The following is a 17,500-nucleotide window of genomic DNA, read 5'->3' on the forward strand; positions in this document are numbered from 1 at the left end:
GATGTCACTATATTACTGTTTATTTCATTGGCCCGTTTGACTGTCAAGGGTTCAGCCTCCAGGAAGAAACCCTAAATACAAAGTAAATACACCATTGCATATAAAAACGACTCCAGGGTGTCTAATGAAGTACTGTCACCTCATAGACACATGGAAAAATACAAAAATTGTGGCACTCCATCTTTAATATAAGTTTATCTGGAGTTTCCTGTCATATACACAACCGTATTCCATGGTTTTTGCACAGTGCTAGCTGATCTTAACATAGTCTCTCTCGATCATATCCGTTAATAACAAAACGTTCCGAGGGCTATAGTGACAGATTGCATCCCAGATGTCCGATGGATTTGGAATGGCCGTCGATGGTTATATGGCTCATAACATGGTGCTGTAAGCGGTCCAAGCGATATCGTCCATGGCTATTATAGTCGTTATTGTTGTGGTGCGATCGTTATCGTGATTGGTGTGAATGGCCCTCAAGAGGGTGGAAGGCAGGGTTGCCATGTGCGCTCATTATGAGCAACTTTTGGCTTGTTTTTCGGTGAAGTTGCTTGTAGCCCTATATATTCTGTTTTATTTTTTTTATTTTTTGCTTGTTTCTAAAGTGTAGTTGTTTATTTGGACTGGCTTTCTAATGTTATTTAAACCAGTGGTTCCCAAACATTTTCATGTCAAGGACCCCCCAAAATGTACATTTGTCCATGGACCCCCATCTGAGAATAGTACCAGATTTGTGTCATTAATTTTCACAAATCACTTTTTTCCTTTTTTAGTTTTTTTTTAAATTGCAGATCGCCAATGAATTTCATTTTTATAGCGCTTTTCCAAGTGCTCAAAGCGCTTTACAATGGTTCATTCATTCATACATTGGGAGGTGAAGCGGCGAACAGTCGACGCCAGCGTCCTCACTCCCCACATTCACACACCAATGGTGGCAAGCTCACACCGACCAACTCATTGGAGGCAATGTATAGGGTTCAGTGTCTTGCCCAAGGACACTTCGACATGTGGACAGGAGGAGCCGGGATTCAAACCGCCGACGCATTGATCATTGGACGACCTGCTCTACCTCCTGAGCCACAGCCGCCTGTTATATATGGGCTTGTTTTCATAAACCCTGGTTGCTTATTTCTCTTGCAAAATCTGGCTTTGACCGGCAACACTATAGATGGCAGAGAGTAGTTTTTGGTGGTGGTGGTTAGTCTGAATATTGTGTCCGCAAAGTGTGTGTGTGTGTGTGTGTGTGTGTGTGTGTGTGTGTGTGTGTGTGTGTGTGTGTGTGCGTGTGCGTGTGCGTGCCCGTGTGTGTGTCCGTGTGTGCGCGCGCGCCCATGTGTGCGTGCGTTGTGTGCAGATAACTGATCTTCATGTTGCACTGCAGCTTGATGCTCTCCGTACTGAAGCTGACATCCATTATTCATCGGTGCAGTTTGCACTCCTGTGATATCCTGCGTGCGCGCCTGCCGCGGCACGCTGGCCTGATACCCTCCCCCCCCCCTCCTCCTCCTCCTCCTCCTATACTGACTCGCCGATTTTACCGCATGGCTGCCGGCCGCTGCGCCATACATTCTGTGTAATGTCTACGACATACAGTACCTCTCTGTCAGCCTCCCCGTATGGCATCCCCGCTCTGCCTTCATCAGTCACACGTCAACCCAAGCTCATTCGGGAGGAGAGATGTGGTTTTGTGGCGATGTTCCCCCACACGCCGTTTTGCCGATTTATTTGGATTTTAAATGGAACAAAGTGAGAATGTGATATACCTTCATGCAGATCAGGTTCCTTAGAAAAAAGACGACTGGGAAAGAAATCCTTCTTATAGTCAGGGTATATTACAAAAAAAAAACCTGGAATACATTACTTTCCAAGAAATGTCTAGTTTGTCAAGGAGGGCTGTGTATAGGGTTCGTCCTTTATTTGAACTAAATGTTTGCGTCATGTATTGAACCAATGCAATGCGGCATGATTTGTTGTTGATTTGTTGGAACCTGTCCCATATTTTCATAAATGCCCCGTACACGTCTGTCACACATAAACATCGACACTGAATTTTAACAATAATGTACAAAATAAAACACATGAAGGTTTAGCCCATGAGCTACTATTGTCGTGGCCACGCAGGACTTCCCGTGGGCCTGTGCCTCTCGCGCTCTGTGCCAATCACCTGCCTGAGCCTGCCCTGCCGTTGCCTAGTTACAGACACCAGCGCTGCTCACTGCAACACCCCGCACATTTTTAAATCGTCTGCATCTGATACTCCACGCAGCGTCGTCGGAAGCAAAACGTGGGAAGTGGTAAAAGATGCAAACGATTACTCGGCTTGACGGCGGCGTCAGTGGAGATGATTATAAAGCGTATGCTGTAAAGTGTGCCTGCGAATGTTTTCTGCAGCGCTCGGTGGATTTATTAGAGGAACTGTCGGCACGGCAATGTTTTTGCGGCTCGGCTGGCTCAGCCTGGTCCTAGAGAGGGAGCACAGCAGGGGTGCTCATAGGCGGTTAGAGAGAGTGTGTGTGTGAGTCAGACAGACAGACCTCTGTGGCGGCGGTTCTATAAGACCTCCTCGCATGGCGCATGGCGCAAAGCAAAGTAAAGTTCTTTGTTTACCCAGGGTGAATGGACTAAGCTCGAGACTTGTTTACAGCCAGACCCTGCTCATAGAACATTTCATGGTTGAGGTTCAATGCCTTGCTCAAGGGCACTTCAGCGGTGGTAATTTTAACGTGCCGGTCCGGGGATACGAACTGGCGACCTTCCGGTATCAAGACCGCTCCGCAAACCGTTCGGCCACCGCTGCCTCAATGCGCATGGCTATGCATTTAGGGCCTAATGATTGTAGGCCAAGAGGAGTTTACCCATGTCAGCCTGGCTCACTGGATAGTGTGGATATAGTCCCACTGGTCCCAAGTTTTACCCCAGTAATACTGCAATTAGAAATGTCCCGATACGGTATCGGAAAAGTATCGGCATCGGCCCTTATTTGTCATAGCGGGTCATATCGGTATCGGTGAATATGCCAGTTTAACCCATTTTGACCTGAGATCAGATTCTAAAAATGTCAGTTTTCTGAAAAAGCTATGTTTCAATGTCAGTCGTTCTGTGATTTAAAAAAAATAGCAGACCTACAAGCTCGTAGCGCGCCACTCGGTGGCGCGCTACGAGCTTGTAGATCTGCTATTTTTCAATAGCTAAAGCATAACATAATGCTAACACCAAAAGGGGTTCCCGACACAGGGGTAAGGGGTTGAGACTATGGGAAGTAAATTAAATGCTGGGGCATCATGTGGAGTTTGCTTTGGAGTTGCCCAAACTGCAAGTGCACATTTGAGTGAGGAGTCTGCTATAAACACAACACGAGATATATAGCTAGATAGCTATAAACACAACATAAGATCACAACACTGGTATCGGTATTCGGTATCGGCTAACACAGAAATTGTGGTATCGGGATTGGATCGGAAACAAAAAAAGATATCGGGACATTCCTAATAGAGGGTATGCGCATGCATACAGTGAATGGCAAATCGAGTGGCAAATCGAGTGGCAAAGTGAATTTAATGTCGTTTAACATCGTTTAATGCAATCATATTGGACTTTTCTGTTTGGATGTATGAGTTGCCAATGCCAGAAAGTAATTTTTTGGCACTCAGTATGCGTTCCCGCATAACTTCCTGGTTTGATGATGATGTCACACGCATACCCTCTATTGCAATAGGGCTCCCAGTGACTTTGACTTCAGTCAGACGGCCCTGGGCTGTCCCCCTTTCCCCTCTCCATAGTTACAAAGCTCCAGAACAAAAACAATGAGCCTGAGCCTCAGGCGTGTGGAAAGCATTGCTTGTCAGGGACATGGCCACTATGAAGGTGCCTGGAGGTCGGTTAACAGGGAGACTGGAGCCCAGGGCATCACAGGCTCTACTCTGTACTGTATACCTTCCCCTCCCTGCCTTTTAACCCATATAATAAATTTAAAAAAGTCTTCTGAAAGATTTGTGCCGCATATTCAAACATTTTCAAAAATAGCAGACCAACAAGCTCATAGCGCGCCACTCGGTGGCACGCTATGAGCTTGTAGATCTGCTATTTTTCAATAGCTAAAGTATAACATAATGCTTAGTTAAAACACCAAAAGGGGTTCCCGCCCAGAATGGGTTAAAAGCTCCAGAATGAATTATTTCTTCATTTACATGCACCCAGAAATAGTGTGGCAGTTTTCCCACCAAGTATAGTGTTTCTTGTGCAAAACAAAATGCTTGCAATGGATTAAGAATCATGAGAATCATTGACCCCCTCATACGCTACCTAAACATTTGAGATTGTCCCGCCTGTTAGGTACACGCCTTTCAGCAGCTGTCACATGACGACCTATAGGGGAGTTGCATTTCAATGTCTTGCATTAATAGCCACCTTCACACATGTGAAGACATTTCTTGGTAGGTTTTCGCTATTTTTCGGAGAATATTCCCTGTTAGCTTGGTTTATTACACAGGCCTGCGTTAACTGGACATTGAGGTTTATATATGTTTCACTCGGTTTCAGTAACTTTCAGTTAACTTCAAGCAACAGCTCTGTATCCATCTACCTATCGCAACCAGTGTTGGGCAATATTACTTAGGAGAGTATCAGAGTAATATGTTACTTATTACGTATTACTCCTTAGAAAAAGTAATAATATTATATTACTTATTACTTGGAATCAAGACTAATATATTACATAATATAATATTACTTTTGCGCGCCCCCCCCCCCCCCCACCCGCAAAAAAAGGGACGTACAACAACACAATCTGTTTAGTCAGCTTCTTTTAGAACTGAATCCAATGGTTTTGAATGATAAGATTAAGAAGAAGAGTCACCAATCAGCCAAAAAGGCTATACAATAAAGCTGTTACGAAGGATATGAGATATCAGTGTGACGCCACTGCAGTGATGTCACACCGAGTATAAGGTCTACCCTAGGAAGTTGAGAATGAGAGAGTAGCAGTACAGACCAGCTAGAGAATAACTCTAGACACGTAGCATCGACAGCTTGTAGCACCAAGCGAAGACGTTCTCAACTCCAGGGCTCAAGGTCTCAGACCTCGGCCTCCTGTAGATAATCCATCTACACAGGTAGACTAGTTCTACCCCCATTGTGCCAGACCCCCAGGCTCTCCTGAACAGAGCCCCGGTTATAAAAGCAGTAATCTCTCTCAAACTTTTAAATTAAATGTTTTCAAACCAACAACCAACAAAACAAAAAGTAATATGTGCTATTTTTTACAAAGTAAATAGGTATAATATTACTGTATTGGCAAAGTAATACCTTACACTACTCGTTACTGGGAAAAGTAATAATATTACAGTAATATATTACTAGTAACTAGTTACTGCCCAACACTGATCGCGACATATATTATAGTACAGAACATGCAGTGTGGGGTCAGTCAGACATACAGTATGTCACATGAACATAAAACATGTGCTTCTACTTACCATATAGTACCATGTCCAGAGAGAGATCTACTTACCATATAGTACCATGTCCAGAGAGAGATCTTACCATATAGTACCATGTCCAGAGAGAGATCTTACCATATAGTACCATGTCCAGAGAGAGATCTTACCATATAGTACCATGTCCAGAGAGAGATCTTACCATATAGTACCATGTCCAGAGAGAGATCTGACAATTACACATGCAGGTTTGCAACCGTTACATACCCAACACAAAGTATTGGTTTTCACAATGTTGAACTACTTTGAATTCAAACTCAATTAAATTCCAATTTATTATAGTCGCTAATGATAAGGAGTGGTTACATCATGGGTTCCAATTTATGTACCGCCTGCAGCACAGACAGACACACTGGTTTGCTGGTGCAGATGATGTCCGCTTCAGGAACCAGTCGGTGCGCTCGTCTCATACAAAGCCTTAGAACCCTATTATCACAGTGTGTATACATCCCATAGCCCATAGTGCACCCAGTTCCGCGGACAAAGTCAGTAAGCCGTGCCGAGCCACGAGGCCCATAGGGCAGGAGCCCATCTCCTGTTTCTGTAGCGTGAGGCAGCGTGATGTGTACTGTACAAGTACAACCCTCCTGGACATGACGTTAGTATATGTCACAGGGACTTAACCCCAATCCAACCCTAGATGCTGAGCGCCAAGCGAGGGAGTCATTGGGTCTTTTGGTATGAATCCCAATCTCAGAGTTAGGACACTGAGCTGGTCACAACAGCAAAAAAACACAACCATATTATCTTTTTTGTCGGCTACAGTTGTTGAGACTGAGCTGGGGATAACTTCTCTCTCAGAGAGAGAGAGAGAGAGGAAGGAAGGAACTGGCACAAGGAATTAACAATCAAACTTTGCAGATTACAGCGAGAGGGTTTTGAGTGACAGAAATCCGCTCAGAATTTCCCTGTGGGAATTCAGAATCAGACCCGGGGAACATGCGTACGGCACGTTACAAAGAATTACACATAAACCGCCCGACTGGCGCATTCCCAGCGGGAGCTCGGCTTTCCCTCGGGGGCTCTGGCTCCGAGGCACCCACAGGATGGGTGGGCACCGGTGCTTTACATAATACAGGATGGGTGGGCACCGGTGCTTTACATAATACAGGATGGGTGGGCACCGGTGCTTTACATAATGTATAGGTACACAGGATGGGTGGGCACCGGTGCTTTACATAACGTATAGGACACAGGATGGGTGGGCACTGGTGCTTTACATAATGTATAGGACACAGGATGGGTGGGCACCGGTGCTTTACATAATGTATAGGTACACAGGATGGGTGGGCACCGGTGCTTTACATAATACAGGATGGGTGGGCACCGGTGCTTTACATAATACAGGATGGGTGGGCACCGGTGCTTTACATAATGTATAGGTACACAGGATGGGTGGGCACCGGTGCTTTACATAACGTATAGGACACAGGATGGGTGGGCACCGGTGCTTTACATAATACAGGATGGGTGGGCACCGGTGCTTTACATAACGTATAGGACACAGGATGGGTGGGCACCGGTGCTTTACATAATACAGGATGGGTGGGCACCGGTGCTTTACATAATACAGGATGGGTGGGCACCGGTGCTTTAAATAATGTAATAGGACACAGGATGGGTGGGCACCGGTGCTTTACATAACGTACAGGACACAGGATGGGTGGGCACCGGTGCTTTAAATAATGTAATAGGACACATGATGGGTGGGCACCGGTGCTTTAAATAATGTAATAGGACACATGATGGGTGGGCACCGGTGCTTTACATAACGTATAGGACACAGGATGGGTGGGCACCGGTGCTTTACATAATATAATAGGACACAGGATGGGTGGGCACCGGTGCTTTACATAACGTATAGGACACAGGATGGGTGGGCACCGGTGCTTTAAATAATGTAATAGGACACAGGATGGGTGGGCACCGGTGCTTTACATAATGTATAGGTACACAGGATGGGTGGGCACCGGTGCTTTACATAACGTATAGGACACAGGATGGGTGGGCACCGGTGCTTTACATAATGTATAGGACACAGGATGGGTGGGCACCGGTGCTTTACATAATATAATAGGACACAGGATGGGTGGGCACCGGTGCTTTACATAATATAATAGGACACAGGATGGGTGGGCACTGGTGCTTTACATAATACAGGATGGGTGGGCACCGGTGCTTTACATAATACAGGATGGGTGGGCACCGGTGCTTTACATAACGTATAGGACACAGGATGGGTGGGCACCGGTGCTTTACATAACGTATAGGACACAGGATGGGTGGGCACCGGTGCTTTACATAATATAATAGGACACAGGATGGGTGGGCACCGGAGCTTTACATAATGTATAGGACACAGGATGGGTGGGCACCGGAGCTTTACATAATGTATAGGACACAGGATGGGTGGGCACCGGAGCTTTACATAACGTATAGGACACAGGATGGGTGGGCACCGGTGCTTTACATAACGTATAGGTACACAGGATGGGTGGGCACCGGTGCTTTACATAATATAATAGGACACAGGATGGGTGGGCACCGGTGCTTTAAATAATGTAATAGGACACAGGATGGGTGGGCACCGGTGCTTTACATAACGTATAGGACACAGGATGGGTGGGCACCGGTGCTTTACATAATGTATAGGACACAGGATGGGTGGGCACCGGTGCTTTACATAATGTATAGGTACACAGGATGGGTGGGCACTGGTGCTTTACATAACGTATAGGACACAGGATGGGTGGGCACTGGTGCTTTACATAATATAATAGGACACAGGATGGGTGGGCACCGGTGCTTTAAATAATCTAATAGGACACAGGATGGGTGGGCACCGGTGCTTTACATAACGTATAGGACACAGGATGGGTGGGCACCGGTGCTTTAAATAATCTAATAGGACACAGGATGGGTGGGCACCGGTGCTTTACATAACGTATAGGACACATGATGGGTGGGCACCGGTGCTTTACATAACGTATAGGACACATGATGGGTGGGCACCGGTGCTTTAAATAATCTAATAGGACACAGGATGGGTGGGCACCGGTGCTTTACATAACGTATAGGACACAGGATGGGTGGGCACCGGTGCTTTAAATAATCTAATAGGACACAGGATGGGTGGGCACCGGTGCTTTACATAATGTATAGGACACATGATGGGTGGGCACCGGTGCTTTACATAACGTATAGGACACATGATGGGTGGGCACTGGTGCTTTATATAATGTATAGGTACACAGGATGGGTGGGCACTGGTGCTTTATATAATGTATAGGTACACAGGATGGGTGGGCACCGGTGCTTTACATAATGTATAGGACACAGGATGGTTGGGCACCGGTGCTTTACATAACGTATAGGACACATGATGGGTGGGCACCGGTGCTTTACATAACGTATAGGACACATGATGGGTGGGCACCGGTGCTTTACATAATGTATAGGACACATGATGGGTGGGCACCGGTGCTTTACATAATGTATAGGTACACAGGATGGGTGGGCACCGGTGCTTTACATAATGTATAGGTACACAGGATGGGTGGGCACCGGTGCTTTACATAACGTATAGGACACATGATGGGTGGGCACTGGTGCTTTATATAATGTATAGGTACACAGGATGGGTGGGCACCGGTGCTTTACATAATGTATAGGTACACAGGATGGGTGGGCACCGGTGCTTTACATAATATAATAGGACACAGGATGGGTGGGCACCGGAGCTTTACATAATGTATAGGACACAGGATGGGTGGGCACCGGTGCTTTACATAACGTATAGGACACATGATGGGTGGGCACCGGTGCTTTACATAATGTACAGGACACACGTTGGGTGGGCACCGGTGCTTTTTCAATTTACATAATATATAGAGGGTATGCGTGTGACATCATCATCAAACCAGGAAGTTATGCAGGAACGCCTACTGAGTGGCAAAAAACTACTTTCTGGCCTTGACAGCCCATACATCCAAACAGAAAAGTCCAATCTGATTGCATTAAACAACGTTAAACAATGTTAAACTCACTTTGCCTGTTGCCACTCGATGTGCCATTCACTTTAAGCATGTGCATACCCTCTATAGGACAAAGGCCCGACGTCCCGTGGACGTCGATTTCAAGTCAATCATATTATGGCCCTGAAATAAAAGCATGAAAAAAATATAATTCATCTCGGTCCCTCTCACTTTTCTCTGGGCCCTTATCCCTGCACCTTGTACTATTTCAAAAAGGCACAGTGGGTTTTCGAATTTGCTCTTAGATATGCTATTTCCACCGCATGACGCCATGCGACGGAGAATAATAACATATAAGGCTTAAGTGGTTTTAAACGGCAGAGAGGCCCACGGCGCAGCTGTGTGTAATCACGGGTAAGATCACATACGGGCGCAGCACGATTGAAAGCTGCCGTATTTGAAGCCTGTCGACAGGCAGCGTACCCCGCATGCTCTCCTTTTTTTTGTATTAATTTTTTATCCCACGATTTTGTAACCCATTTTTCACCCCTGTGTCTTATTATCTAATGTGATCCTGGGCTCTACACACCCTCCGCCAACCTAGTCCCCATATATGGGGGACATGGGGAGAGCAACGGACTTGAAATCATGCTTCCTTCATGCGTGAGTGTCCAAGTTGCTCCTTTACACCTGACAGGGGGGAGTTTCCCTGGTTGGACGTAGCGCGTGGAAGGAACACGTTATTCCAACCAGTTCCTTTCCCCTCCATCAGGCGCCCCGGGTGGCCAGGGGGAGGCAGTTTAGAGACCAGGATTACTGCTTGTTTTTTATGAGGGTATACCTACCCTAGCGGACACGGGGAGAACATGCAAACTCCACACAGAAAGGCCCTATCGCCAACCCCATGCTCTCCTGTCGACAGGCAGCGTACCCCATGCTCTCCTTGTTTTTTTGTTGTTGTTTTTCCAGTCGAAAGACCCCTTAGTTGAGAGAGAGATGGACCAGGGACCCCCACAACTTTTTCATAGATTCACTATACTGTAGTTTCATTGTTGACAGCACAATCATCAGTGACTAAATACCATAAGATTGTAGTTGACTAAATCTACAGTTGATTTAAAAAATATTTTGGTGGTGCGTTGATTGACGTCGTAATGCTTGATTTATGATTTTACACATGGACGCATGCTGAATAGCCGATCTACAAGTTGGGCGCAACTAAACATAAAATGCCTTGTCTTTTAGTTCTACTGGATCTCTTCTCCACTAGTCCCTCCCTCCCCAACATTTTAGTCTAGTTTGTATTTGTTGATGAAACTTATAGTCAGTCTTAAAAACAAGGTGGTCGATGAAATATTTTCGGTGTAGTTGTAGTAGTAGATGAAATGAACACTGGAGCATCGCGGAGTATGTCGTGTTTGTAGTGTGGCAAAGCGTGGGTGAATGAATCAAGGTGAGCGATGGATCGCTTTGGAGAGGAGGAGCTTTGGAGAGGAGGAGCTTTGGAGAGGAGGAGCTTTGGAGAGGAGGAGCTTTGGAGAGGAGGAGCTTTGGAGAGGTGGTCGCGGGAGTGAGCAAAGCATCCTCGTGAGCGCAGAACGGGATTTCTTCCTAATCAACTCCGCTTACACTGCGTGAAAAGAGGTGTTAACGGGCAATTATGGGCCCGTAAACCTCTAGTTTAGCAGGCATATACAGTACAGTAATATACGGTAATATACAGGTGTGATACAATACAAATACAATTCGGAAGTTTACCGGAGTTTGTTGGAAAGTTACAAATATACACATCCGTATTCCATGCTTTTTGTGCAGTGTCACGTGTGCTGGTTTAAATACTTAATAAGGGATTTAAAACAAGCCACCGATTCAGTGAGCCTGACTTCCTCGGGCAACGCATTTAAAAGTACCCTGTTTTTTTTCTTTCACCAGGATCTGCTTGGAATAACCAGCCGTGCTTTTTGCCTGAGTATCCTAGGCTACGTGTTTGCTCAAAGGGGGAGAGTATAGTTCACAAAATGTAGTGAGGAATATTAGGAACTCATAACTCTACATATTTCATGTTCTCTTACAAAATGTGTAGGCTACACGTATTTACATTCAGTAGACCTATTTTTAGTGCTCATGCATCCTGCTGGAGGTGTCGATCTGAGAGCTTGTCTCACTGGGGTGTCGATGGCTTGTTTTTACTATACCTTTTGTCTCGAGTTCAGTTCCTGAGTCACACCTAAGGACAGTGGATTGATTGATTGATTGAAATATTTATTAACAGTTTGCAGAATTACAGTACATTTCAAGCACAAACTCAATACAAAGACTGTTAACTGTGAGTGGACGACCCAATTAAGCATTACACTTGTTTACAAGAGGGTCCACCATGTTCAATTCATCAAAACATTTAGAGACGTACAAATAGACACTTCTATATAGTCAAAGAACAGAACAGGAATTCATCATAGAGGTAAAAAGGGAAAAGAGACATATACAGTGAGGGGAAAAAAAGGGCTACAGTGATCTACCTTCCAGGGAGTGGCCACAGGCCAGTCTGGAGTACTGTATGTGTATTGTAACTCTTATAAACCAGTTAGATTTCAATGTAACTTGGTCAGTCTACCCGACGGCGTTAGGCCGTCCAGGTGCCTATTCTGTCTGCTTTGCTGTGCTATGTACTACTCTGAGTCTGAATAAACCAACATCGGAACATCAATCTCTCTGCTGTCGTGCCGTCTCAACTTTCTCCGGGGCTCTCCCAGTTAACAGTATTTTTGTATGGTGAATGGTATGAAAATATACCACAGTAGGTTTGAGCAAGACCAGACGTAGCTCCTGGCCTTGAGTACAATTTGTAACTTTATTCTAAAAGACATTGACAGCCAGCGTACTGTACTTCAAGGTCGATGTAGGCATGCTAAGATGATAGACAGATGATACGTGAGCAGTTGAAAGCCGAGCCGCAGTGCTCTCAAGCAATTGAAGATGATGAAGAGAGTTTTTGGTGAGACGAGTGTATACCAGAGTTGCAGCGTTGCCACGGTTCTCAAAGTGTCCGTGAAATAATTCACAGATTTGTATTTATATATATATTTTTTTTTAAATGTTTTTTTTTAAATGGCTTATTAAATATTTTCAGATCGGGGTCGGCGGCCAATGTCATATATATTTGGGGTTCCTTGACATGAATATGTTTGAGAACAACTGACATAGAAACATGGATTTTTAATAAAACTGTCAGGATTTAGAAGACTTTTTTTAAATGTCGACGTCAGGCCTAAAAGGTGTACCTGTCTGGGCCAAGACAGTTTGAGACCTCCTACAGTAGTGCACCATCGTGTTTGGTCGCATCATACTCTATCGTTGGGTAAATTAGGATCACAAGACGGAGGACGCCGTCCTACAAAAGGCCAATGAGGGCATGATAGCTGTTCCTCAGGCCAGCCCTCGTTGCACACATTAATATTTAGGGCCGCTATATCCTCTGGAAGCAGAATAACTCAACGTCTGTCTGAGAGGCTTTATTATCCCAAATGGCAAATTTGATTTGCAGCAAAGCAACTAGCCCTTATAGCTCCCCCAGAATGTACTCTCTCACAACAGACTCTACACAAAACATATTGGCGACGCATTGAATACGCAATGCCAAGAGCAGTAAAAATGTTCAAGGAGGCGCGAAAAAGCACCAGGCTAGGAGAATCTATCTGTCATGTTATGTTGTAAAGATTTATAATGTTTGGGAGAGAGCAGGAGAAGAGGAATAAAGGAGTGTGAGAGAGGAGAAAAATACGTTGGGAGTGGAATGATTGGTAGCAGCTGGTGAAACTAACTTTTCTAGGCAGTAAAAGCCGGTATAGCGAGCAAACGCAGAGCTACCCGGTGTTGTTTGTGTACCCGGGGTTAGATGTGCTGGTGTGTGGGTGGGCTGGAGGGAGGGAGGCTTAACCCATTCTGACCTGAGATCAGATTCTAAAAATGTCTTCTACATCCTGACAGTTTTCTGAAAAAGCTATGTTTCTATGTCAGTCGTTCTTCGATTTTTCAAAAATAGCAGACCTACAAGCTCGTAGCGCGCCACTCGGTGGCGCGCTATGAGCTTGTAGATCTGCTATTTTTCAATAGCTAAAGCATAACATAACACCAAAAGGGGTTCCCGCACAAAATGGGTTAAGGGGAAATCCATGCCTCTGTCTTTGATTTTAGATTGTTGTGGTATTGCTACTTATGCTGTGTTCAAACTGTGAGATACAAAGCTATATAGGGCTCCATTTTCGTCACCGCTAAACCCCTTATCCCTAAACTTCTTTGCCTTTTTTTTTTTTTACTATTTTGAAAAACATTTTTGAATAGTTCAACTAGTCAATCTACATTGACATGTTGTGAGCGTGTAGACTGGCCATTTTAACTATTCAAAAATGTTTTGCAAAATAGTAAAAAAAGGCAACGAAGTTTAGGGATAAGGTGTTTAGCGGTGACGAAAATGGAGCCCATAGTCTATTCATTTTCAAACAAAAGCAAGCGACATGAAGATACAAAGCTGCAGGCTACCATTCATTTTCAAACATGAAGCCAGCGACATGAAGATACAAAGCTACAGGCTACCATTCATTTTCAAACATGAAGCCAGCGACACGAAGATATAAAGCTACAGGCTACCATTCATTTTCAAACATGAAGCCAGCGACATGAAGATACAAAGCTACAGGCTACCATTCATTTTCAAACATGAAGCCAGCGACATGAAGATACAAAGCTACAGGCTACCATTCATTTTCAAACATGAAGCCAGCGACATGAAGATACAAAGCTACAGACTACCATTCATTTTCAAACGGAAGCCAGCGACATGAAGATACAAAGCTACATCCGACGTTTGTAGCTGCTAAATCTATTATATTCGCTAAAGCGATGATAAACACCTAAATACTGAATCAAGCAACTTAAAAATCACACTTGTGTGAAGTGAGGGGCTCCTTTGCGGTCACTTGGCTGCCACATGACGTCCCGGGCGGGACGCTGTCTTATCCCCCCCTCTCCTCTCTGACAGCTACAGTACCAAAGTGCACATTTAATCAACACGTCATTTTACAAATCGTAAAATGTAGCCAGAGTTATCCAGAAGCTCACTTTCATCTGTAGTCCCTGAGCACGAGGCTCTTATAAAAGCGGTAATAAAACTATATATCCATAGAAAAACAAGAGTGCAGAAGAGCACGTTCGACACAACCCCTTTGAAACTCAGAGGGATCAATTGAGAGCTCCTGGGCGGTGTAGAAATGAACTCATGACCTGCAATGATGGTAGCGACCAACCAGCAGGGAAATTACCCAGATAATCAGAGTACTTCTTCCTTGTGTGTGTGCGTGCGTGCTCGTGTGCTTGTGTCTGTGTGTGTGTGTACGCGTGCGCACGTGTGTGTGTTCTCCAGAGACGGGCGGCTCTACGTTCACCATCGGGAAGTCGGTGTGGCTGCTGTGGGCCATCGTGTTCAACAACTCTGTGCCCGTGGAGAACCCCCGCGGCACCACCAGCAAGATCATGGTGCTGATCTGGGCCTTCTTCGCCGTCATCTTCCTGGCCTCCTACACGGCCAACCTGGCCGCCTTCATGATCCAGGAGGAGTACATCGACACCGTGTCGGGCCTCTCCGACAAGAAGGTAAAGAAAAGGAGCTCGCGGCACGCCGTTTTTGGCCAGTGGTGGAAAAAGTATGCAATTGTTTTACTTAAGTAAAAGTATACCAATACTGCAATTTAGAACTATACTCCGTTACAAGTGAAAGTACGGAATTGAAAATGAACTTGAGTGAAAGTAGAAAAGTATCGGCATCAAAATGTACTTAAAGTACTAAAAGTATTCATATTGCAGAATGTCCCATTTCACAAGTTCAAAATGTGTACAAAGTCTATTGAAAATAGCAGATCTACAAGCTTTATTTTCAAATGGCCAAAATGTATAGGGTTGAAGTGGTTGGATAATTGTAGTGAAGTAAATGTACAAATTTTGGCTCTGAGATGTAGTTGAGTAGAAGTAAAAGTACTGGAAATTGGAAATACTCAAGTAAAGTACAAATACCTCAAAATTGTACTTTAGCTACGTATGAGCTTGTAGGCTGCTGTTTTTTGTCTGCTATATTTGAAAAATCATGAAAATGTGGCGCAAATCTTTGAATAGATAGAGGAGAAAAGTTTTTAACTCAAATCTTTGGGTCCCTGGAACAAAATATTTTCAGATGGAGGTCCGTGGCCAAATACAGTTAATTATGGGGATCCTTGAGATGAAAATGGTTGAGACACCACTGACATAGAAACAAAGGTTTTTCAGAAAACCTTTAGGATTCAGAAGACTTTTTTTTTTAGAAGGGTTAAGTGGTCAGATCACAAAGTGGGTTTCATCCGGAAAAAGGCTGGCAAAAAACTGAACAAAGCACTTCCACTCTAGGCGTGCCTAATTTGGGAATGTCACTATTAGAGCCGAAAACGCTCACAGATTGGCTATTTGTTTATTATATATATATATATACTTTGCGAGGCAGTAGAACATTTAAATTCACCGTAGAGTATCTCAACTTGGTGAACATGTAGGTTAGATTTGACATGCAGAACAGCTGGTGCAGATGGCCACGGTAGTGTCACTGTACACTGTCATCCGGTGCTCCTTGAATACTGATGAACTGAGCAGTGGGGGGAGGGAGGGGGGGGGGGGGGGGGGGGGTTAGTGTATGCATAATCGGGCCGCGCACTTTGATTTGAATATAGCGGGGAGAGAGAGATTTATAAATGAATAAAATATCCCTAACCTCAATATAACTCCACATTTCCATAGTTTTTGCATTACTTAGAGGGGAGGCAGCGTTTCCCAAAGACCACAGTATGGATGCACACAAAGTCCACACAAACTCTCTATGTACCTCCTCGCACTCAAAACATCTCATTTGGCATAAGACCAACCTCTCTCTCTCTCTCTCTCTCTCTCTCTGTCTCTCTCTCTCTCTCTCTGTCTCTCTCTCTCTGTCTCTCTCTCTCTCTGTGTCTCTTAACCCATTCAGGCCTGACGTCGAAATTTAAAAAAAAAAAAAGTTTTCTAAATCATGACAATTTTCGGAAAGATTTGAGGCACATTTTAACGATTTTTCAAAAATAGCAGACCTACAAGTTCATAGCGCGCCACTCGGTGGCGCGCTATGAGCTTGTAGATCTGCTATTTTTCAATAGCTAAATTATAACATAAGGTTTAAAACGCTAACGTGACATGGATGCGTTCCAGGTATCAATGGATTAAGTTCAGCCTGAGCAGGAAGGCACAGGACAGAAATAGGTCAGCAGACAGATTGGTGTGCAGCCTGGTGTGTGCGTACAGTACGGTGTACTTGTACTATACTTGTGAGGGCCAAATGTCCCCACCTGTATAAGAACAGTGGTTCCCAAAGCTTTTCATATCAAGGACGCCCACATTGACACTAATTAGCCCCGCAGAGCCCCATTTGAAAATATATGCCAGGGACCCCATCCATAAGAGAAGATTTTTACGGCTCTAGCAGTGATTCTCAACCTGTTTAATTTCAAGGACCCCTGCAGTTTGACATGCATTAGAGAGAGGATAATTGTCCTTGCACGTCCTCCTTCGGGCTGGGGTGGCACCTGTCAGCAGGAGTGTGGTAGGGGGAGGACAAAGGGTGGGGTGGGGTGGGCTGGAGGCTCCTGGGGAGGACAAAGGGTGGGGTGGGGTGGGCTGGAGGCTCCTCACTGTAACTAAAGAACCAATGATCAAGGTTCCAAATAAAAGTTTCCGGGTGAAAGAAAGGACGATCGACCCTCACCCTCGCGGCTTTCAAAATAAGGGTCTTCACTGAAACACACTGGCGGAATAATTAATTCATTAATTAATACCTGGCAGTTAACTCCTTGACACCCGGGAACGAGAGAACAAGATAAACTTACCTTTGCACAGGTATAGCCCAAGGGGCCAGTGAGGCTATTCAACGTTGAAGCTCTGGGCCCTAGTGGTAGGAGGAGGGACTACAGGCGGACCCGTGTATTC

The 17,500-nt window shown here is 44.9% G+C and overlaps 1 protein-coding gene across 1 annotated transcript in view; it reads left to right on the forward strand.

Annotated features, from left to right (window-relative positions):
• Positions 1-17,500, forward strand: part of grin2db (glutamate receptor, ionotropic, N-methyl D-aspartate 2D, b) — a gene marked incomplete at its 3' end in the record, with an annotated part of 290,078 nt that overhangs the window by 192,756 nt on the left and 79,822 nt on the right. The window contains 1 exon segment of the mRNA XM_079503474.1: positions 14,889-15,118. Within this exon segment, the coding sequence (XP_079359600.1) occupies positions 14,889-15,118 (230 nt within the window).

The sequence above is a fragment of the Electrona antarctica genome, assembly GCF_951216825.1.
Source record: "Electrona antarctica genome assembly, chromosome: 6".
Taxonomy (NCBI): domain Eukaryota; kingdom Metazoa; phylum Chordata; class Actinopteri; order Myctophiformes; family Myctophidae; genus Electrona; species Electrona antarctica.